This window comes from Notamacropus eugenii, chromosome 3 (genome assembly GCF_028372415.1).
Source record: "Notamacropus eugenii isolate mMacEug1 chromosome 3, mMacEug1.pri_v2, whole genome shotgun sequence".
Classification (NCBI taxonomy): Eukaryota; Metazoa; Chordata; class Mammalia; order Diprotodontia; family Macropodidae; genus Notamacropus; species Notamacropus eugenii.
In genome coordinates, this window is record NC_092874.1 from 224058453 (window position 1) to 224081997 (window position 23545).

General features: G+C 40.9%; 1 protein-coding gene across 3 annotated transcripts in view; it reads left to right on the plus strand.

Annotated features, from left to right (window-relative positions):
* SCN8A (sodium voltage-gated channel alpha subunit 8) overlaps window positions 1-23545 on the plus strand; it is a 203889-nt gene that overhangs the window by 106918 nt on the left and 73426 nt on the right. Inside the window, exons 3-10 of one of the 3 annotated variants that reach the window (XM_072654715.1) lie at window positions 1886-2004; window positions 4092-4181; window positions 4791-4919; window positions 6949-7040; window positions 14623-14844; window positions 16513-16576; window positions 20451-20592; window positions 22907-23113. In XM_072654715.1, coding sequence (XP_072510816.1) covers window positions 1886-2004; window positions 4092-4181; window positions 4791-4919; window positions 6949-7040; window positions 14623-14844; window positions 16513-16576; window positions 20451-20592; window positions 22907-23113 — 1065 coding nt within the window. Of the gene's footprint in view, window positions 1-1885; window positions 2005-2087; window positions 4182-4790; window positions 4920-6708; window positions 6801-6948; window positions 7041-14622; window positions 14845-16512; window positions 16577-20450; window positions 20593-22906; window positions 23114-23545 lie in introns of those variants that run through there. The other 2 variants (XM_072654713.1, XM_072654712.1) reach the window with 2 other exon arrangements.

Sequence of the window (23545 nt, forward strand, 5' to 3'; positions counted from 1 at the left end):
TGTGTGTGTGTAAAGAGAGAGAGAGAGCATTCAGGATTCAAATCATATCACTTGCGTGATGTTGGACAAAGAACCTCTTTGTGTCTCACTTTCCTCATCTGTAAAATGGAGAGGTCAGATTAGATTCTCTCTAGCTTTCCTTGCGGGCTCTAAATCTTATGATCCTATAATGTTTGCTCCGTAGCATGCACCAGGGTGGGAAATGCACAGTGTCATAATCTCCTGGTATTTGAAAAATGTCCAGATTCAGGCCACTGGTACTAGAAGAAAGACTGTTGCCAGGAAGCTGATTGCTTAGTAAAAGTGGTGATTCTCTTTCTGGGTGAGAATGACATAGATCTGTCAGACTTCTGTGGGAAGTATGAAAGGAACACACACATTAATAAATAACCGATGTCTGTTTATTGAATGTCTACTAGTATGCTTAGTGTTTATACTTGCCACTGTGGAAGGAAGATGCAAGAGAATATTGTATCCCAAAAGCTTAACTAGCTTAAAACAGCACTAAGATTTTTAGGACATCCTGTATAAGACAGCCCCTCTGCCTTCAAAGAGTCTAACACACGTAAGGTAGAGAATAAAAGACAGAATGCACTCAAGAGGATATTTCAACCAGGGGGAGCAGGATCAATGGACAAGCATTTATTAAATGCCTACTATGTGAAATAGGGGTAATCTTAGCACCTACTTCCCAGGACTGTTGTGAAGATAAAATGAGATAATATTTGCAAAACACTTAGTTTTGTGCCTGTGCTTATTAATAATTGCTTCTTTCTTTCCTCTTTTATTTCCTCCTTCTTTCTTTCCTTCCTTTTTCCCCTCCTTCCTTCTCTGAGGCACTGTGGATATACGGAGAGAAAAAAATGAAACAATTCTTGACCTTAGGGAGTGTATATTCTAGCAAGAAAGATAACATTCTAACCATGTAGTATATCAGAGGCATAAAAAGCAGGAATCATAACATGTGAAAGACAATACAGGGACTGATTTGACTGGTGATAGTGCTTCATGGGGCTAGATTAGACTAAGGGAGCAGACTAAGGCTCTACATCAGAAAAAGCTTCCTAATCATAGAGCTCTCAAAAAGTAGAATGAGTTACTGATTGGTACTAGAGGCCTTCAAGCAAAATTTGGGTGGCCACTATTGGGTAATGTAAAGAAGAGGATCTACACATATAGGTTGAATTAGATGGCCTCTGAGGTCTGTTCTAATTCTGAGAGTCTGTGAAAACCAGACAGAAAAGTTTTCACTTCATGCACTAGAACAGGGGTTCTTGTGTATGTGTGCGTGTGTGTGTGTGTGTGTGTGTGTGTGTGTGTGTGTGTGTGTGTGTGTGTGTGTTGAAACCCACTGGCAATCTGTTAGGGCCTAATTCTACAGCACTGTGGTTTGTTGCTTGCATTTGTAATGGAAAGAAATGCTAATTTCAGTTACGGGTTAGTGAGACTATTGATGTATTTTTTTTGCCAACCAAGTTGACATGCAGGTTAAGAACCCCTTCACTAGGGAGGGATCTCTTGACCTCTTTCATGATAATTCTCGTCAAACAGCGCATTGCAAATGGAACTCTGGGAATAAGGCACTTCAACTACTAAACTTCTATGTTATGTCCAGAGAGAAGACAGTGAACCCATTTTGGCCTGGTCCACAGGATTTGTAGTTATCCTAAAAGAAGAAAATTTGGTGGGGATGGGAGGGTGAAGGAGAGAAAAGGAGAAGGGGCAAGTGATAATCAAATGAGACATTCTTGCCAAAGGAAGCCAATTGAGGGGAGAAAATTGTTTTTATTGAATCCTTGTCTAGAAAAGTATTATGACTTTCATGTTTTTGCTTTGTGCTAATAATAATGATTTAATAATTCTTTTCTCTTTTCTTTCTTCACAGACCTTTGTAGTACTAAACAGAGGGAAAACACTCTTCCGATTTAGTGCCACACCTGCCTTGTACATTTTAAGTCCTTTTAACCTGTTGAGGAGAATAGCTATTAAAATTTTGATACATTCATATCCTTTTCTGCAAATATTAAAACTGGGCACTGACTTCACTCTGACTTAAAGCCTCCCATGATTTTCTCATTTCTTAAACACTGAATTGAGAAGATGTAGGTTTCTGAGGACTGTGCATCCTTTAGGGTGTGTGCTATGCTTTGAACATAAGTGTATAATATTAAGCCATTTGTCTCAGTAACCTTAAAAACGGGAAAAACATTTCTTATTTACTTTAAATTATTAATATAGAAATATCAAAGACAAATATGAAAACCCAAGTAAAAGGATTAGTAGATTTAGTTAGCTACTTCATACTTTTATAGTCATTATCACTCTGACAGCAGTCTAAATGGGTCTGACGGATTTGTCCAGGGTTTCCCATCAGATGTTCCAGAAGATGTTATCCTTGCCTCCAACAAGATAAGATGAGAGAGTTCATAACTGTTTAACCCATTAAAACTAAAAGTTGTTCAGCTGCTTTCTTTTAATTATTTTTTGGAGGTAAGCAGCAGAAATAATAAAATAATCTTTGGATTGATATTGATCAGTAGAGGAAAGGGGGCAGCTAGGTGGCACAGTGGAGAAAGTGCCAGGAAGGCTCATCCTCATGAGTTCAAATGTGGCCTCAGACACTTAACTAGCTGTGTGACCTTGGGCAAGTCACTTAACCTCAGTTTTCTCATCTCTAAAATGAGCTGGAGAAGGAAATGCCAAAACCACTCCAGTATCTATGCCAAGGAAATCCCAAGTGGGGTCACAAAGAGTCAGAGACAACTAAACAACACCACACAAAAACAAAAATAGAGAGATAATCCCTAGGGAATTTTGTGCTGGGAGAAAGAATTCATCGTGTTCTCCCTCACTAGTTGTAGGAACAGCAGAATGTGAGGTTTTCTCTCATCTCTGTCCCAAGTAGCATTTTCACAGGATCAGGGAACTCAGAGCTGGGAGGGTGACCCCTAAAGGTCATCCAAATCAGCCTCCTCATTTTTTGTTATGCCTTCTGGGAGAAGTAGGTTGAAAGTGAATTTAATCTTTCTGGAAAAAAAAAAAACCAACAACCACCCAGTAGCAGAAAAAAAAAGATAGAGAAAGCCATTAGCAGGAAAAAAATCATCTTTCATAAAATGGGAAACATCAGTTTGTGTGCTTGCTAAAGTGACAGCTTATTTTAAATACTCTTGGCAACACTCTTGCTACTTTAAACCTGAGTTTAACTCACAGAGAATTCAGTGACACAATAACTTTTCCTGCCTGCCATGGGCCAGAAAAGAACAGGAAAAGACCCCTTATTGGATTAATATGGCCCCTGATGTTACTTAATGCCCTTGTGTGGCCCTGGGTGCTTCAAAAATCATCAGCATTCCTCAGACTTAAGTTGCCTACTGATGGAGATATTTTTGAGATCCTTAGTTTACAGGCCTCTAGCTGGTATCCTCATCTTAGGGAGCTAGAGGGATCTTTGGAATTACTTCCACCTCAGGTACATTTCAACCCTTCAGGGCTGTAGAGCTGTGTTATTTACCCACCTTGAAAGTTCTGTATGTGAAATATATTGTCAGGAAAAAATGTAAATAATTACCCATGCTCAGCCTCACAAATAACCACTTGCCCTGGGTAAACAACTCATTGTAAATGAGTAGGGAAGAATACAGATATCCTTAGCCCTTTTATCTCAAAACCTTTTGTAGGAAGGGCAGATTGGTGGGCCGGTGCATTTTAGTAATGATTTGCCATTCAGTCTTGGAAGGCAATTTGAGTCATTGCAATGTAAGGCATGTAGTGGATTTTTTTTTTCTTTTTTTTCCTAGGTTTCCACAGTGTGGGAATGAGGGGTGGTGAGAAAGTGGTTAGGCACCAAAAGGGAACAGGATGGTTTCAGGCTGTCTCTAAAGGAAGGAAGGGCATCCCACCCCTATTTCAAGCCTGGTTAGCTGTTGAATGAATTTGTGATGTGGTGGTTTTCATTCCCCTGTGACCTGTATTTATCCTGCCTTGGTCAGGAAGCCTCTTGAATAATTTGATGTCATGATGTACTGTGGGAGTGTGTGTACTTTGTGAACATGGCTGCTTTGGGGTATTTTCCCTTGACTGCTTTCTACAGTATTTAGCATGATCATTATGTGCACTATTTTGACCAACTGTGTATTCATGACTTTTAGTAACCCTCCAGACTGGTCGAAGAATGTGGAGTAAGTAACTGATTTCTTCCTTCTTTGTCATCTACATTGATTTCTCCTTCAAGGATAAGAAAGTAACTATTACCTGGTCACTATTTCATAGGAAAAGGTGATGATTAGTAAGATATTCGAGCAGTGTTCTAAGCTCCTTATGGGGAAAAAACCTAAACTACAAGGAAATAAAATCAGGCAAACTTCACCCCCACCCTGTCCTTACCTGTGACCTGCCAGGCTTCTTTTGGCTCCCCATTTGTCCCTCTGCTCTTACCATCCCTTACACTGGGTCCCTACACATACTTTCTGGCTCCTTTAATGAGTTTCCTATCTCCCCTCCCCAAAGTTCAGAGTAGCCTTGGTGCTTGCTGCCTCTTCTAGGTTCAGAGCCATGGTAATTGAAGCCTCCTTGAAGGGCAGCATGGAGGTCCTTCCTTGCATAACTCCAGCTCTTGGTTTGAACATTTTGTTATACTATCAGAGGTCTCCTTTTCACCTGTTACTCTTTCATCTTTTGGGGGTGGGAGGGATTAAGTCTTACGATATTAACTAAAATGGCCAATTTTGGCTTTTTCTGCCTGTTAAAGAAAACAAATATCATCCTCAATCCACTCATTTCTGTGACAGGTACACGTTCACGGGGATTTATACATTTGAATCACTTGTGAAAATTATCGCCAGAGGTTTCTGCATAGACGGCTTTACATTTTTACGGGATCCATGGAACTGGTTAGATTTCAGTGTCATTATGATGGCGTAAGTTTCTTGTTTACTTTGTTGTTCTAGGTATGAGTGTACCTCTTATGCATGACTGTGTGTGTGTGTGTGTGTGTGTGTGTGTGTGTAACTGCCTGAATGAAGATGGAACTTGGTGGTCAGAATACTCCCCCAATCCTAGACAGATCAAACACAAAAGACTCCACTTCGCCTCCCCACTCATTCTCTTTTCCTTCCTGCCTGATCACTAAGGGCCTTGGTGAGGACCTAGATGGGATTGGAAGTAGGGGGGGAGGGTAGAGGGGCCGGGAAGGGGGGAGAGTGGGGGTGAATTTCCTGAGTCTGTTTTGTTATGTATGTTTCCAGGAAGCCTGGGAGGAGATGCTGGGGATTTTAAGAGGCAAGATCCTAACCCACAAATCTCATATCAGTCACTTCCTGAAGGAGGAAGAGACGTTTTGTTACTATTGTTGCCAACAGAATGGTGGGGACTAGTTATTTTAGCCATGTTTTAGGGTCTGAGAAGATCTCTTGCTCAAGACCAATGCTCCTTATTGCCATGTGTCTGGTGCACTTAGTGATTGTGTTACTTTATCACTGACAATGCATTTCCTTGAAAAACTGAGCTGACAATGGAGAATATTTAATGGATTTTGGTTTTTTTTCCAGCTTTTAATTTTCCTGGGGTGTGTGTTGGGAGGGAAGTGGGGAAGAAGGGTAGCATACAAGGGGCATTGTATCTGTTACTAGTGTGGGTAGAGTAGTTATATGCCCTGTTGTAATGTGAGAAAATGAATGATGAATGAGATCCGTTGAACACAGAGGCCTGGAAGGCTGAGTTTCCATTGTATTAAAGTTACTAATTATTTCTCCTGTTGAAAATGTCCACTGGCTTGTATTTTTAACTCATGTCCTTGTCCTAAATTTTAGTAATACAAGCCATGTTGTCATTTCCAAACAGATGGCCAGTGTATATCTAGGAAGCTAGTGGTGCAGTGGTTAGAATGCTGGGTCTGGAGAAAAGAAGACCTGAGTTCAAACCTGACCTCACTAACTGTGTGACCCTGGGCAAGTCACTTAACATTTCATTATACTATCAGAGGTTTACCTCAGTTTTCCCATCTGTAAAATGGGAATAACAATCACTCCTGCCTCCCAAAATTGTGAGGATCAAATGAGATAGTAGTGTAAAACACTTTGTTAACTTTAAAGTGCTCTACAAATGCTATAGCTAAGATGAAAATTTTTAAATGAAGCATAGCTGGGTGATAAAATGAGCATGTACCCTTACACCATGATTGGGGTTTTCCTGTGTACTGCTGTCATATGTCATAGATCAGACCTTTGTCTGTGGGCAGAGGGTTTGCAAACATATAGACACATTTACCGTTGTCCACTGTGGAAATCATATTTTAGGCCTGTTTTGGCAGGAAACCACACAATTGAATTTTGCCCCCCGCTTTGCTATATAGTTGTTTGCAAGAGATCCAGCCCCTTCTTTCTGTCTCCCTTTTAAATTCATTTTAGAAAGAAAAGAGTAGAAAACAAAATAATTCTGGTTAAGAAAATCACAGGGTTCATGCCAGGAGAAAGCCCTGCTAACCTAGCTGCCTCTGTTCCTTCGAAGTTCCAAAGTTCTTTTTATTTCTGGGCATTCCTTTCCTGGATGTTTCTTCCCTAATGTGGTTTAACTTGTGTTTACATTTTTAACCTGCTTCCTTTCCAAGAATGCAAAAGATAAATTCCTAGTATCAGTCCCTCCTTCCCCCTGTTCCCGATACCTTGCCCGGTGGTACCATTACAAGTCACCTCTGGTTTGATTCTGCAGGTATATAACAGAGTTTGTAAACCTAGGCAATGTTTCAGCTCTGCGCACTTTCAGGGTACTGAGGGCTTTGAAAACTATTTCAGTAATCCCAGGTAAGGTGGCCTGGGGTTGGTGTTAGGTGTTGGGGTAGGGCCCTGCTGTGACGTACTGTATTTTCTGTTTGTTGTGCTTGTTGTTTTGGTTTTTATTTTGGTGTGTGTATTTGTCATTTGTTTTTGTGTGTGACCTCCCTTACTGCAGATATGTGACAGAGTTTGTGGACCTGGGCAATGTCTCAGCGCTGAGAACATTCAGGGTTCTCCGAGCTTTGAAAACTATCTCTGTAATTCCAGGTGAGAACATTTAAACCCAACAGCACTTTTTTTTTGGGTCCCCTTTCTTCTTTCCCCTACGTTTTCCTATCTGCCGCATTCTGAAATGGCATGTGCACATCTGATTGTGCGCTTGGCAATATGCATGACTGCCAGGAGAAGGTCTCTGATGTGGCTCTCTGCACATCTTAAGTGTCGGTCTCTCACTTTACTTGCCAGCCCTGCACCTACTACACCATCCAGGCTGATTGGGGTGGGGGACGGGGATGTTGCTAGGGTACCCTGGTAGATATTTCCACGCTATATGTGATTTTTTTGAAGAAGCATGCACTTGAGAAGCACTTGGATCTTGGAATATTTGCAAAATTGCTTAAAACGAACTCTTCTCTGGGAATAAGATATTTGCTTCTTATCCTTGTGGAATTAGAGTATTAACCATCATTCCATTGCTTGCAACTGATAGGCTTTCTATGGCTTTGCTCATTGACTATTGCTTTGACCGTTTCCTTTACTTATTATTATTCACATGATCATATATATTATTACTATTACATACAAAATTGTTAAAGAGACTAAGGCTGATTATCTAGTCCAGTCCTATTGACAAATTTAAGAACCTTGGAGTTGGTGAAAATGTTCACCCATTCTACCTTAATTTTGATAAGCCTTACCCTCTTTATTCATTCTATTGTTGCTCACTTCATTGAAATAAAAGAACATAGCCACAACTGTACACATATTTAGGATTCACTTATAAACAAAAAATCCCTGTGAGAAAGGGCAATAGGAACTTTAAAAACCCAAGGTAAGTTTTGGGAGATGCACTTCAGTGCAAGTAGAAAGAGGGATGGAGGAAAGATAGGGTGAGTCTGGAGCATAGTCCAAAGAGAGAATGGGCAAAGACTGTTGAGGAAAAAGATAGAATCTTCTGGTGGAGGGATGGAAGAGAGCTGATTGAAAATCCTATCTGTGATTTTACCTGATTTCTTTTATATTTACTGCCACTAGACAGTGTTGTACCTTAAAGATTGGGGGATGAGATGGGAGGATTTATTTTCTTTTCTATTCTTCTGATTCAGTAAAGGAGATTTTATAATTTTATAAGTTTTGGGGAGTGGGGCGGGGAGAGGTGTCTAAACTACTAGTATAAAATGGATACGTCGAGTTGAGTTAATTCTAGTTATATTCAACAATTTTTTAGGAGGTCTTCTATGTGATTTCTGTAGCTATTGGAGAAGGAGGCTAGTAAGCATAGAATAATCAGATGCCCTGCTTGGGTTGATTTTTACCCTGATAAAACTCCTTGGGAAACCTGCTTGTCATTCTCCTCCTAGCACTTTCACAGAAGATCAGACTGTCTTGGAAAGGGGCCTACAGAGCTGGGATTCTGTGAGAAGAATGGTAGTGGTTGGGCCTAGTCACTTATGCCTTTGGGGGCCTTGTTGTTTCTGTTTAAAATTGGTGGCATGGAAAGGACCAAGTGAGGGTGATTGGTGTATTCAGGATGAACTTGACTATCAATGAGGGGTCTTTTACTAAATCATAGTTAGTTTGTCTGTTTTGGCAAGAACCTTGAACAATTGAGATTTAATCATTACTTTAAGTTCATTTCAAATGAATCCTGTGTTCCATTCTAGACCCATCTCACTATAGCCAGGTGCTTCCATTTTAGCTTTTGAGTTATTCTTTATCTTAATGGCCCAGTGGATTGAGCATTGGGCCTGGAGTCGAGAAGACCTGAATTCAAATCCAGACTAGGATACTTATTAGCTGTATGGCCCTGGGCAAGTCACTTAATGTATTTGCTTTAATTTCCTCAATTGAAACATGGGAGAAATAATGACTATAAGGCCACAGTCATGATTTCTGTGTTATTTTCATTTTAAACTAATTGAAAGCCAAAATCACTCTCACCTCAGAGATTATTTCAGGTTCAAAAGAAAACATGTGATGAATTTTCATTTACATTTTCATTTTTTTTTTTTATATCTAGTCAGTGAGAGAGAGGAAATTAAATGAATTAAAACCATTTTCTTATAGGTTCATTCATAGTTGGGTGTGATTCTAAGAATGTGAGTTTTAAAATTTCTGAAATCCCAAAAAATAATTCTGCCCAAAGAATTTCTAGTTCCCTTTTTTCCAGCACAATTTTTGAAAAATAGTAGTAGAGTTAAAATGTAATGTACATTTCCTTTCTCAAAGTAATTGGTATTGATGCAATATACTTTTTTGATACAATACTGTTTTTATTAATACTAATAAATAGCTCATAGGTCACTCATAAGAGTCACAAGATAGAAGTGGAAGAAGGATGTCAAAAGATCATCCCATACCATTATCTTCTATTATTTTCATTAAAAGCCCTAGGGATGAAGACTTTTCAGATTCCTTTGGCAACCCATTCCAGTATTTTTTAATCATCCTGAAAGTCAAGATGAGTCATTCCCTTTGCCTTTGTTCACAGGACAACCAGATAACTTTAGGAGTCCAGAACTGAATTAATGACCCAGAACAAACCTGCCTTAACCCTGCCTGCTGGAATGAAATCTTTACTGTTCTTCATAAAGGAGCTTCTGCCTTTCAAAATCTTATATAATTTTACATATACTCTTAATACTGCCACCTCCCCTTCTGTACTTGTGGCAAGGATACCATATGTCATGTCTTAGGGCTCAAAGATAGCTTTCGAGGTCAGCTCATATAGCCCTGTCTTAAAACAGAACCTCCCAAACTAAAGAGAATCTCTCCTATCTTTAAAGACCTCCACCCACCATGTCCCACACCTTCCTTTTAACCTTTCTAAATCCCTCAGGCTATGGTTTCAGCAAATCCTCAGTCTTTCTTTGGTAAAGATGGAGAAAAGAGGTCGTAGATTCAAATGGTGCCATTAACTAAGCCTCACCTTAGCATTTTCTTCTTTCTGTATTTCCTCTTTGAAAAAAGCAGGACGTGTTTTTGCCTTTCTTTGTATCCCTAGTACTTAGCATAGTGCCTGGCACATAGGAACCACTTAATAAATGGTTATTGACTGGTTGACTTATATTGAAGAATTCCAATGATCTTTGACCTAAAGTCAGAAGGGTTTAGTGAGTTCTCATGTGACTTCTTAATTGCACTCCTGTATTTCCAGTTTCCTTCATATCTTTCTTAAACACACTTCTCTAGTCTAGACCCATGAATCTGAAAGGAATTCTGAGTTCCTTAGGAAGCATTTGTTCTTCTTTCTATTGGTGTTTTCTAAATCATGTTTAACCGCTCTTTTTCTCTTGGGGAGTGATTTTTATTTTGCCATGAGAGATTCAGGGAAAGGGCTGTTGGCCCCTCTCCTGCTGGCAGATTCAGGAGCTCCTGTGGGGATAGGGAAGTGTGTGGGAAGTCTCTAATCACTGCCAAGAACAAGGGGGTGCCATTTATATGACTGCCCTGGAGTGACCTTGGAAGCCGTCATCCTCCTTTCATCCTTATAGGACTGGGATATTAGAGCACATTTAGTCATATGATCAGGGATTCCAAGATTCACTCAGGGAATAAACGTTAGTTAAGTGCCTCTAATGTACAATACACTGTGATAAACACTGAATGAGATGCAAGTATAACTGAGACGTAGTGTCCCATCCTGAAGCTTTCATGGGATGAGTAGGGGTAGGTTTGCATAGCTTAAGTGGGGTTTTCAAACTTTTCTCATCCTGAAAATCCTGATGCCAGGATTTGGAACTAGACAACATAGTTAGAAACAATTCCTTATAGTCACATAGTGCTTCAAATTGTTTTAATGCATTTTGACATCTGTTATCGCATTTGATCCCAGAAACAACCCTCCGAAGCACATATTTTTGTCTCCATTTTGCAGCTGAAGTAACTAAATCTTGTCAAGATTAAGTTCATTGCCCAAAGTCACATAGCTAATTAGTGACAAAACTGGCATTAGACTCTGCTGTTGTATCTCCTATACTGCCCAGCTCATAGGAAAGAAGTTAGGCAGTAGGAGTCATGATGGAGTGGTTTATTTCTTAGATCTTTTGGCAAGTCCCTGATAACTCTTTTTGCTTTCCTCACTCCTGTGATGGAGTGACAACTTCTTAGTTTACCAAGCAGTGCTCTAGAGGAAAGAATTCAGGATTGGACTTTTCTGGGGAGCCATTTACCAGTTTGTAGGTTATTTATGGGAGAACAGCAGAGCTCTCCCATAAATAACAAAATTTTCTTTGTGCCCCTACAATACTAGAATATAGGGCTAATCTGCCCTTCAAAATCATGTCTCTGTGCAGCAGTACCTTTCAGGGCATCCAATCATTTGAGGTCTTTTCTCCTCTTTTCAAACTATCAATGAGCTCAAATGTAAGGAAGTTGAAACCTGTGTTTTTCAGTCAGTCCACAAGCATTTATCAAATACTTATTAGGTTCTAAGTACTGAGGATATAAAGAAAGACAGAAGCATATCTGTCCCCAGGGAGCTCACATTCTAATAAGGGAGACAACTTGCAGATAGTTATGTATACAAGTTTTTACGGTGTAAATGGTAGCTCTGTCAGAGGGAAGTGAGGGTAGAGCTGAAGAGGGAGACTGGGAAAGGCCTCTTGTACTAAGTGTTAAAGGAAGCCAGAGAAATGAAGAGGCAGATGAAGAGGGAAAACATTCCCAACAAGGAGGACAGCCAGTACAAAGACATGAAGACAGGAACAAGAAGAAGGCCAGTGTCATGGAATCACATTGTATGTGAAGGAAAGTGAGTATAAGAAGACTGGAAAGGTAGGAAGGGCATTCTTTATAAGCCAAATGGAGACCTTAATCTTTTCTCCAGAAGGTACTAGGGAGCCACTGGAGTTTACTGGGGTGATGAGCAACTGAGACAGCAGACCTATACTTTAGTAGCTGAGTACAGGGTGGGATGCTGGGCCATCTCCAGTCATCCTGATGAACATCAGGCCACTGGACCCAGATGGCTCAGAAGAAAGTGAGGTTGGTGACCTTGCCCAGCCCTCCCTCACTCAAATCAAGTCACCTTGATGTCACTGTCCTCCTAGAGAATGAAGGACAAACACAGCAACAGGGTGGGATGGAAAGACATTAGTCAGAAAAATCAACCAGAAAGTGGTTGCAGTATTTCAGAAGAGCCAGCGTGAGTGGAGGGAAGGAGGGTGCGTTGACAAGACTTGGTTGTATGAGGTGAATACAAATGAGGGATGAAGGATGACGGTGAGGTTACAAGCCTAGGAGGATGGTGGTGCCGTTGACGGTAATCCTTTGGGACAAAGGAGGGTTGGGGTGAAATAGAATAAGTTCGATTTTAGTCTGAACTGTGTAGACTTTTCATGCTGAGTCTGCATATTCAGTTCTAGATGTCCTAGAGGTAGATGATAATGCAACACTGGAGTCTAGGAGAGAGGTTAGGGCTGGATTTGGTCATAGAGATGATAATTGAACCCATAATGGGGAGAATAGGAAAGGGCCTATCTAGTCTTATAGGACCATAGCTCTGTAGAAGGGACCTGAGACCATCTAATCCAATCCCTTCATTTTATAGATGAGGAAACTGAAGATCCAGGGAAATTAAAATGAAATGCCTAACATCCCACAAGTAGTAAATGTCAGGAGTAAGATCTGAACACAGGGTCCTCTGACTTGAGAGCGAGTATTCTTTACTAGAAGGATTAAGGGTGGCAGTGACTGTGACCCCTCTCATATCAGTTTGCAGGGTATTTTTTGGGGAGGGGGGCATTTCATTTCTATCTCCTTCTTTATCTTTGAATTTGCCATGTCATAAGCATCAAGCATAGAGGAGAGATAAAGAAGGAAATGACAAACCACTCCAGAATCTTTGCCAAGAAAACCCCAAAATGGGGATGTGAAGAATCAGACACAACTGAACAACAATAACAATGTAGAGGAGAGAATGTTGTTCATAATGGCCATTGTACTGAAATTTTCAGTGAATAGCTACCTATCCATTAGCCGATCGTAAACTTCAGCTAGCCAAGTGCAAAGAAAGACATAGGAATAGTCAATCAACCAACCAAAAAACGTTTAATTGTTTACAGTATGCCAGTTACTATGTTAAGCATAGTATGAGGAAGAATAGGATGAAAAGGAAGGCAGAAAGCACAAACATTGTCCCTCCCATCAAGAAACTTATGGTGGGAGGAGGGGACATAGAAAAACCACAGACAATAAGTTGACATGCAGGATAGGAATAGTAGAAGGAAGGTGACCTTAGACAGGAAAACTCAAGGACTTGGGGAGAAGAGGATGGTCTCCTATGGAAGATAGCTGAGTCCTAAAAGAAGCCAAGGAAATGAGGAGGCATGGGGGACAGCCAGTACAAAGGCATGGAGGTAGGAGATGCAAGGAACAGCTAGCAGGCTAATACTGGTGAGCCAGAGGTAGATTTTGTGGAGGGAGTGATGTATTACTCCATTCCACCCACAAGAGCAGCAGTGTTTTGAACTTAAAACGTTTAATTAAAACAGCTTACATTACTTCATATGTGTCATCTTGATTTCCACCATCTTATAAACCGAGAAGCTCTTCTGTACTGTACCAAGAACTTGCGACTTAAAGAGCATCGTACTGGCCAAGCAGAGATTAGGAGCTGAGGTCTAATCACTCTCGACCTAGAGTAGAGAGGGCATGTCTGGGCTTATCCCCATGCCCCTCTGGTTCCCTTTCCACCCACCTTGCATTTTAATGGTACAGTTTAGTAGCGTTGCCTTTAAACATGTCCCAGAGATTAACTTGTGGCTGCGGACCTGTTCTCCTTGGATTTGAGCAGTTCAGCTGTGGTTTCAAATTCAAACCATGGTTTGATCCCCAATCTGCAGTTTAAATGATTGTTGGCATTCTTTTTTATTTTTAGGTGACTAGGGAAGTCAGGGCATGCTTTCAAAAGATAGATGGCAGAAAGAAGAATTGCCTTTCAGAGCAAATGTGACACAAGGATTGGATCATGACTGGAGTTGGCTAGGTAGTGGCTAGGGTGCCTTGGCGCTTGGAATCAGGGAGACCTGAGTTCTAATCTGACCTGGATTTCCTCGACAGTGATATGGAGATTATAATGACACTCGTTTCTCTGCGTTGTTGTGAGAACGAGATGAGGTCATAGTTGTGAAGACTTCCAAGCCCTTCACAAAGGCTCATGGTTATTGTTGTTGTTTTCATATTGCTGTCATTACTGACAGCTATCCTGCAGCTACCTTGGTAGTTTGGGAACTCTTGGCAACAGCTATCCACCTTGGAAGCTCCTGAAAATTTGTCCTTTATTATTAGCTCCTTATCTTCCCTGTAGCTCCTCTTCTCTCTTGGGTTTCCTTATAAAGTAAAGAGAAAAGAGTATTTCTAATTAAAAAGGGGCCCTGGGTGAGCAGTAGTGACAATTTTTTTTCTCTAAATATTGTTGAGCTTAAAATAAAACATCCTCTCTGCTCATTTTCCCGGGTTTGATAATGATGCCTTGTTTTGAAGCATAAAGACTCTTGTCTCTCCATTACTGCTATACAGAATGGTTAAAGGGTAGCCATGGGCCCAGTGCTGGAAAAGACTAGAAGGGAGGCTGAGAGGTGGGGAGGGCCAGAGCACTAGTCTGATTTTGATGCTTCTCTCTCCTCAGGTCTGAAGACCATTGTAGGAGCCCTTATTCAGTCAGTCAAGAAGCTGTCTGATGTGATGATCTTAACCGTATTCTGCCTGAGCGTCTTTGCCTTGATTGGACTACAGTTGTTCATGGGCAACCTGCGGAACAAGTGTGTCGTGTGGCCCATCAATTTCAATGAGAGTTTCCTTGAAAATGGCACCAAAGGCTTTGACTGGGAAGAGTATATCAACAACAAGAGTAGGTATTCCCCTCTTTGTAAGGAGGAGATGGTTTTTCCTGGCTTATGTGGTCAGAAAATCTGTGCTGGGCTTGGAACATGAATGTTCCAAGGAGGAAGCATCACACTCGAACAATGTCAGTTATTTAAAAACAAAAAACTAGGGGAAAGTCAAATACTAAGTAATTTATTTTAAAGTCAATAAAGAAGAGTTATAAACATATGTGATTCCTCACAGCAAAGAAGTAGGAAACAACTGAGACGCAAGTGTGTGTGTGTGTGTGTGTGTGTGTGTGTGTGTGTGTGCGCGCGCATGCTTTCAAATGTCTTTGCTGTCAGGTGTTTTTACCTGTTTTCTTTGTGAAAAGGGAGGATTCAATCAGAAGGGATTGGATTTTTTATATAAAGACAAAAGGCACCAGTAAAATGTTCTATTTGATTTTTGTTTTGTTCTTAAGAAGTAAGCCCCAGAGGACAGCCTTGATAAATTATAAGAATATCTATTCAGTAGTCTATTCACAGCTATCAGAGATGACCTGAAAAGGTCATCCAAGTCATCTCCTTAAGAGCCAAACAGCAGTAAAACTTTATCAGAATGGTCATTGTCTCAGGAAGACCTGAGTTCAAATCCAACCTTGCTCACTTGCTGTTGTGTGATTTTGAGCAAGTCATGTAACCTCTGTTTGCCTCAGTTTCCTTATCTGTAAAATGGAGGTAATGGCTGTTATAGGTCAAATGAGATAACAATAACAATAATTCACTTAGTCCTGATGATTGGCTTAATCACAGTAGGTGCTTAATAAATGCTTGTTTCCCTCCTTCCGTCCTTCTATTAGCCTCTCCTTTTGGAAGTCTGGTTAAAGGAGCATATCCATAAGAAAGTGATAGGAAGCACGCTGGAAGGGAACATTAGGGAAAGAGTGACTTGTTTCCCAGAACAAGATACTTCTGTGGTTAGTCTTAGGAGATGCCTAGCACTAGGACAGTGAAGACGAAGGGATGGAGGAACAGAGAACAGCTGGATTCAGAAAATGGATACGTGTTGACTATGGCCCCGATTTGGGATTTTGATGGGAGTAGGGTGGTGTTAATCAGGATACCACACATATGTGTGTGTGTGTGTATGTGCATATACACATGTATATTTCAACATTCACAAACTAGGTTCTATAGAACCCCACTATATTGCATAATATGAACAAGGGTTCCATGAGAAAATTTCAATCCTAGTGATATTCCTCATTCTAAAAAGATATTGTGTTAAATTATAGATCAAGATATACTTATAAAAATACTTCTCTGTGGCAGTTTTTCCTATATGAAAATAGTCTTAAGTTCTTCTATGTTGTTAAAAAAATTTTCCTCATTTCTTGGGGATAGTACAAATATTTCTAAGTACCATGGATTGTTATTTATGTAGTATGGCAATATATTTCAGAATCACTACCAGAATCAGTATTGTGCCAAATTGAGAAGTGCTTCATGATGTCAAGAATCTTCAAACAAAGACTGATCAGTGCATGTCATATGTAGAAAAATTCATAGTGAAAGGAAATTATCATTTCATTGTTAACAGGGAAGAGTTATATATACTGAAAAATTTGGGGCAATTTTTTTTTTTTTTGCAAAAGATGCTTATTTATCCAAATATGTCTAATTCATTCTCTGTTTTTTCAAATTTTTTTTAGCAAATTTTTACACCATACCTGGCATGCTAGATCCTTTACTTTGTGGGAACAGTTCTGATGCTGGGTAAGTAACCCATTTTGTTGTTTTTTCCTCCCTTAAAATAATCTGTTTCAGATTTGGTTGAAGATGGACAATATTTCACATGCCTTTTTCTTTGTGTGGCATAAGAAGGAAAAAAAAGAACAAATCACTGGACCTGACTGGATTTTGGTTTTTATGTTTCAATATTTACTTACCCCAATAACTTTATTTTCTTATTTGTAAGATGCTTGTCCTGCCTAAATCACAGAACTGATGTGGGGAATCAGATGACTTGTGAAAGTGCTTTGTAAACTATAAAGAACTAAAGAAGTGTAACTGTTTAGAATTTGTCCTACTGTAGTAGAGAGAGAGAGAGAGAGAGAGAGAGAGAGAGAGAGAGAGAGAGAGAGAGAGAGAGAGTGTACACTGGGGATTCCAAGAGGTGAAGAGGGAGTTCATCTCATTTTAGACATGAAGGGGGCATAGGATTGGGAGAACAGAATGCTGGGGAAATTTGGGGTGAAATGTGGAGTTTGTATTGGGGACAAATATGACAGCAATTTAGAAAGGTAAGTTGGAGCCAGATTGGGAAAGTCTTTAAATACCAAAGAAGTAAGTACAAATCTTGTCCTAGAAATAATAAGGAATACTTTGAGCTTTGTGAACAGGAAAATGACGTGGTCAGACCTTTGTAAGAAAAATAAATGGAGGGCATCCCCTCCTCCTCAACCTTGCCCCCAGCCTTTCAATCCAGAATCACAAAGATGAAGACAAAGTCATTTGTTTACTACAGTTTAAAGAATATAATCCCTGTCCCCCCTAAACTAACAAAGAAGTCCTCTAGAAAATCACAAATTTCCCTAAATCTCCCAAATGGAAAACTCAGTGGATATCAACTGAAACAGGTCTTTTCACTCAAAGAAAGAATCTGCTCAACTGAAAAATTGTGGTCTCTACCTCTTCTTTCAGAAGTAGCATCAATTTAGCAGATTTTTGAGGGGCAGCACCTAGGATTCAGGGGTTGGGGAAGAGAGGGATTAAATTGGTTAAGTCATTCAGAAGCCTAGAGAGTAAGTTAGAAGATTATGGGTAGTCAAGTCAAAGGTCTCTTGCTCTAATTGTGGCAACATTGGCCCAAATACAATACCTAAATTGTGTGTGTGTGTGTGTGTGTGTGTGTGTGTGTGTGTTTTGCAAGGGATAGGAAGGGTGTCATATGGACCTTGTCCACATGTGCTGCCACCCTGCACCCTATTCCAGGTGTCCTGACTGGACTTTAGCATTAAGTTACCAAATGTGTCCTGAGTGGACTTTAGCATTAAGCCTGTGAGCTCCTGTACCTAGAACAGCAGGTGCTTTTTTAAGAAGTGGAAGGGCTTTTTAAGAGGAAAGGAAGCCACACTTATGGGGCCGCCAGGTGTTAGGGAAGCTCTTGAGGAAAAAGCTTCAAGGCCCCAGGCACAATGTTAATATCATAACTCTGTGCTGTCCAGATCTGACTGGCTCTCTTATCCTGATGATTCCATAAATGAATGGGTATCCTCCACAGTCAATGAAAAGCAGAATGCTTAATTCTCCTTATGGGAAAAACCTAGTAGGTAAAGAATGCCTATTATCCAGACAACAGTATACACCCCAGAGAGCTAACCCATTGGTATACTTTAAATGGACAACTGAAGAGGAAGAAGAGAGTAGCTTAGATTCCCCTTGAGAAATTGCACAGATGACCTCAGGCTTCTTCCTGAAACAAAGGCCCATCTTTTTCGCAGCGATAGCATTCCCTTGATGTTATATCACTGTAGGTCATGGAATACTGCAGTCTCTGAAGAATTAAAGTTGAAGGTCCCCATAAGATGGTGGAGAAGCACATGATAGGTATGTGTAGGCTGCAGACTATGATCAAGGAGTTATGTAAGTAAAGGGTCAAGAAGGCAGAGAAATGTAAGACCAAAAAAAAAATGATGGACCAGTCACATACTAAGAGAGGGATGACTGAATATGGAAGGATAGCACACAGGATGATCCACTGAAATATATCCAATCTTGAGGGAATTTTGGGAAAGCCACACATTGCACATTGGATTGACCTTCTATGGTTAATTTGAGGGAGGATAAGGACAAGGGCCCCAAAGATGGCCATGTATAGATGGGCTACAATATGCATCATTCGCAGGGTAGCCACCCAGATCCATTGGTTTAGATCTTAGTCATCAGTAATAGAAACATTATTTTATTGGTTACCTATTTTCTACCTTTCCATCCTTTCTCTATTTTAAGCTTATATTTAAAAATTTCAGTCATAGGATAATCCATGGGGCCAGACATTAGATATCTGCCTTTCTTTTGTAGCCACTAGATTCTCTGTCCTCCTTAATTCAGTTGACAGCATAGAGATGGAATAAATATCTGATTTTGCTGGTGGGCTTAAAACTGAGGTAGGAGCCCATATTTGTAAATATTATTCAGAATTTACCCAAGATATATTCCTCTGGAAATCGACATTGTAAGGTGACCAGCGACCTGCATTGCAGCAGGCATTAGGGGATCTGTCAGCTATTCCAGGAGCAATGTCAGTGACTGATCTGAGGCTATTAACATCCCACTGCTGCAGTAAATGTTAAAGGGATAAAAGGTTACTCAGAATCTCTGTTCAGGTTTCCTTGGTTTTGACTCTAGCTTGACATAATAAACAAGGACTGAATCTGGTCGAAGTTCCCACTGATCTGAGTTCTGGGAGAACTGAACTAGCTGCTACTGTGTTTTTTTGCTCTTTGGAGATTTTATGCTTTCAGCTTCTTAGCCTGGCTGTGTGCAAAGGTTGTGAGAGTATCCCCTGCACTTTCAGAAGACCTAAGAAGTAGTCATGCAGCCTTTGTTTGAAGGCCTCCAGAAAGGAGGCAACCTGCCTTTGTCATTTCCAACCATTGTTCCTACTTCTATTTTTGAAGTCTGCAGAAAGCCTTCTACAGGACAGGCCTGCAGATATTTGAAGCAAGCTACCATTTCCTACCACCTCTCCCAAGTCTTCTCTTCTCCAAACTAAACACCCCCTGTTCCCTCCATTTTCCCTCGTATGACGTGGGATAAAGGCCCCTCATCGTTCTGATTGCCCCCTCCTGGGCATTCTCCAGCTTACTAATGTCCTTCCTTGTTCGGCCAAGAGGCCGATGAGCTACCCGAGTCTTCTTACCTTTCGCAGGTCTTCAGTGATCAGCTGGATAAACGTATTGAGAGAAGAGACTTTCCAGAGTCAAACAAGGGTTAGGCTTTATTCAGGGTCTTAGTTACGTATCCATATGCAGGGCGAATTCTTCCTCAGGGGAGAGGAATCCTCCTCCTCCCAAGGGGCAAGGATCATACAGCAAGAGGATGGGAGTGGAAGAGGGGAGGGACCCTCTTCCCTCTAAGGGCCCCGCAGCAAGAAGAAGGCCTTCAGGCTTTCCTGTCCCTACTTAAGCTCTCCCAGCCACTTAGTTTGCACGTGAATACCGTGCCTGCTGTCAGTCCCTAGCTAATTAACAACAGGTGTGCTCAGACCACAGACCAATCTCAAGGGTGGGATGCTCTCCCTAGCAAGTTTCCCACTGAGAAGAGGTGGAAATACACAAGATAGCCCGTGTTTCACGCCTCAATCCCCAGCTGTTCCCTGGGGGGCCTCATGAGAACTCTGAGGTTTAGAAGTCCTCACTTTTACCTGCCCGAGACTGTCCACGTGAAAACTGAGCTTACACCCCCAACACTTCCTAAACTGGTGCCCAGAACTAAGCACAATGCTCCATGGATTGCTAGTGACTTGTTGCTGGTTTTTGAATGATCTTTAATTGAATGCATTGCAAATGGCACATGATAACTTTGTTTTAAACTGAATTAAATTGATCAAGTTGAAAAGTTCCATCCTTTCCTGTTCTCTTTTCAGTCAATGTCCTGAAGGATACCTATGTATGAAAGCAGGAAGGAATCCAAATTATGGCTACACAAGCTTTGACACCTTCAGCTGGGCCTTTTTGGCATTGTTTCGCCTCATGACCCAGGACTATTGGGAGAACTTGTATCAGTTGGTGAGTAATATCAGTTTCTTTGATGGGAGGGTCTACATGGGAGCATGTTGAGTAGAGACGCGGAGGCATTCTCTGCGACAGTGTGATGAGAAATTTCAGGCAAGGCTGTGGGGTTACATTCCCTGGCCTACATGACCTGCTAACAGTTTATCAGTTTAGATTGGAGCTCTCTAGTTTCACCTATTTCCTGTGAACAAGCAATAAGCATTTATTAAGCACTTTGGTGCCAGGCAAATGTGCCAAACTCTGTGGATACAATGCAAGCAAAAACAAAAATAGCCTCTACCCTCAAGGAGCTTATATTCTATATGCTCTGCAGTACATAAAGGGAACTGAGGAGAGAATTGTGAAGTTGCCCACCCAGTGCCATGACAGGAAAGTCCACAGAGTCAGAAGCACTTCTGGGGAGGGGAATGAAGCCCAGTCTCATCCCCAAAATGGAGGCCCCCAAAAGGGAACTCACCAATGGGAGAAGAAGGCCAGTATGGCAGAGGGATGTTTCAGGCTGAGGGTGCTTCCAGAATGAGAAGGCAGCTGAATCATGGTGGGAAGGTCAGTAGAGTCAGAAGGACAACTGGGTAGGGAACAAAGCATGGCCAGCCTGGCTTGTCCCTACAATGGTGGCCAGAGAAGAAAGTGCTTCACTGTATGTGGAAGTACTCACAATTTCAACTGTTTCCTGTATGTCTCACCAGTCAGTTATGCCTCTCCTGGGACTTGTAATTAATCAAAAAATGTATTGAGCATATCCTATGTACTAGGAAGGCACCGTGCTAGGCACTGAGGGAGATTTTTTTAAGTATAATAAATATAACAAAGTATAATACATAGTTATACATATGTGTATATGTGTGTGTACACATGCATACACACACGTGTGTACACATGCATACATACATACACACATACATACTTAGATATATATTTATACACATACACATTACATGCTCTAAAGGGACTTCAATTTGGTTACATTCAGCACTTTGGGGTCTCTTTGGAAATATTCAGTTTGTTAATGCTAGAAGAAAGATAAATTTGTATTCTCCTGGGCCATAGAATCTTATTACTTAGATGATCTCTCTGTAAACTGAGAAGGATGGAATCCTATGATCCAGGGCCACAATTCTGCCATTCTGTGTGGCTTGGGGCTGCCCAGCTGCTGTGAGGGAAGAAGAGAAGCACATACCTCAGGAAGAGAGGGGGTGTTTCTGCAATTGAAGACTCTGGGTCAGATCTTCAGTGCATTTCAGACTTGGACCCAGGCAGACCCAAGTTAGACTTCCTGAACGGGAGCAACTAAAGTGATCCCCTGGGATTTAGCAGAGTGCTCTACATAGCATGGGAAGGTACTTAATATTTGTTGGTTATCAAGTGAGAACACAATTAGTAGTAGATAAGAAAGAACACAAAACCATTGCCTGCTGAGGAACGGGGAAGAAGGCCTGAACCCCATCTTACTCCCTGTGTTATCATGTGTGCCCTTCTCTCATGAGCTGTGTTTCAATTAATTAAATTAGAGCCTTTTAATTATTGATTTGAATATTAGAGATCAGAGCCTTTTAATTAGCCACTACCCAAAACTTTGCCTTGGCTATAGAAAACGATCACTAAGCAAGCAGTCATTTATTAAGCACTTCTTATGTTCCTGGCACATCGAGCTGGTTATACAAAGCCAAAGGCACAGCAGCCCCATGCCTTCAAGGGGCTTACTTTCCAACAGGAGAGACAGGATGTACATGGATAGGTCTAGCCAAGACATACAAAGTAGATCCAATGTTTGGTGGAAAAACAGTAAAACATAGAATCATAGATTGAGGGTTAGGAGGGACTTTCAAAGCTTTTAAGTCCAAACCTTTCATTTTATAGATGAGGAATCTGAGGGTAAAAAATGTTTAATGACTTCCCTAATGCCACGGAGGTAGTAAGTGGCAGTGCCAGAATCTGAACCCATGCCTTCTGCTCTCAAGTCCAGTACTCCTTTTCCTGTACCAGTCTAGGAAAGTGAAATTAATTTCTGAGCAGCTTTTGTTTTATTTTGTTTTAAGAATTTCTCCAGGAATACCTTAGCTCTGATGGTTTCATAGCATTTGAATTGATGAAATTTTTGCTTTTAAATGCTGACCAGTGAACAAATGAGCTCGTGTCTTCAATTTTGCTTGTTACACTTGATTAGGAGGCATTTGGGGAAGTAAAATCTATTTCTGAGCTTTCAAAAAAATTAAGAATTTCCCCAGGAATTGTTTAGTCCTGGAAATGTTTTTCTAGTGCTTTCTGCTGATACACAGGGACTCAAAAATGGCATTTGTCTTCGCAGACCTTACGAGCAGCAGGAAAAACATACATGATCTTCTTTGTCCTGGTTATCTTTGTGGGTTCCTTTTATTTGGTCAATCTTATCTTGGCTGTGGTGGCCATGGCCTATGAAGAGCAGAACCAGGCGACTTTGGAGGAGGCAGAGCAAAAGGAGGCAGAGTTCAAGGCAATGCTGGAACAGTTGAAAAAGCAACAGGAAGAAGCCCAGGTTGGTAACGAACACATCCCTGAAGCTGGAGCTGTGTCTCCCCAGTACAATGTGTTTGGGCCCAAATTGTCTATTTGCAGATGTCAGCAGAGTGATGGGAATAACTGAACCACAAATGGCTGGTCCACTTACTTCTCTTTTAGTAATAACCAAATTGCTTCTTATTAGGATCTATTATTGGCTGGAGATAAAAAACAAAACCAGATATCCAAAGTGATGGATTTAGCATCTCCACAACTCCAACTCTTTTTGGATAAGCATAACCCCAGGCATTTGTTCTCTCTCTTCCCTCTGGAGTCTTAAGACTCATTTTCAGAACTTCTCAGGTGGTCCCCTATTGTTCTGAGAAGGTGGTTGATCTATTTGCTGAGGATGCACATATGGGAATATGACCCAGAATCATTATCTTTTAAGGTATGCCCTTAGAAATAC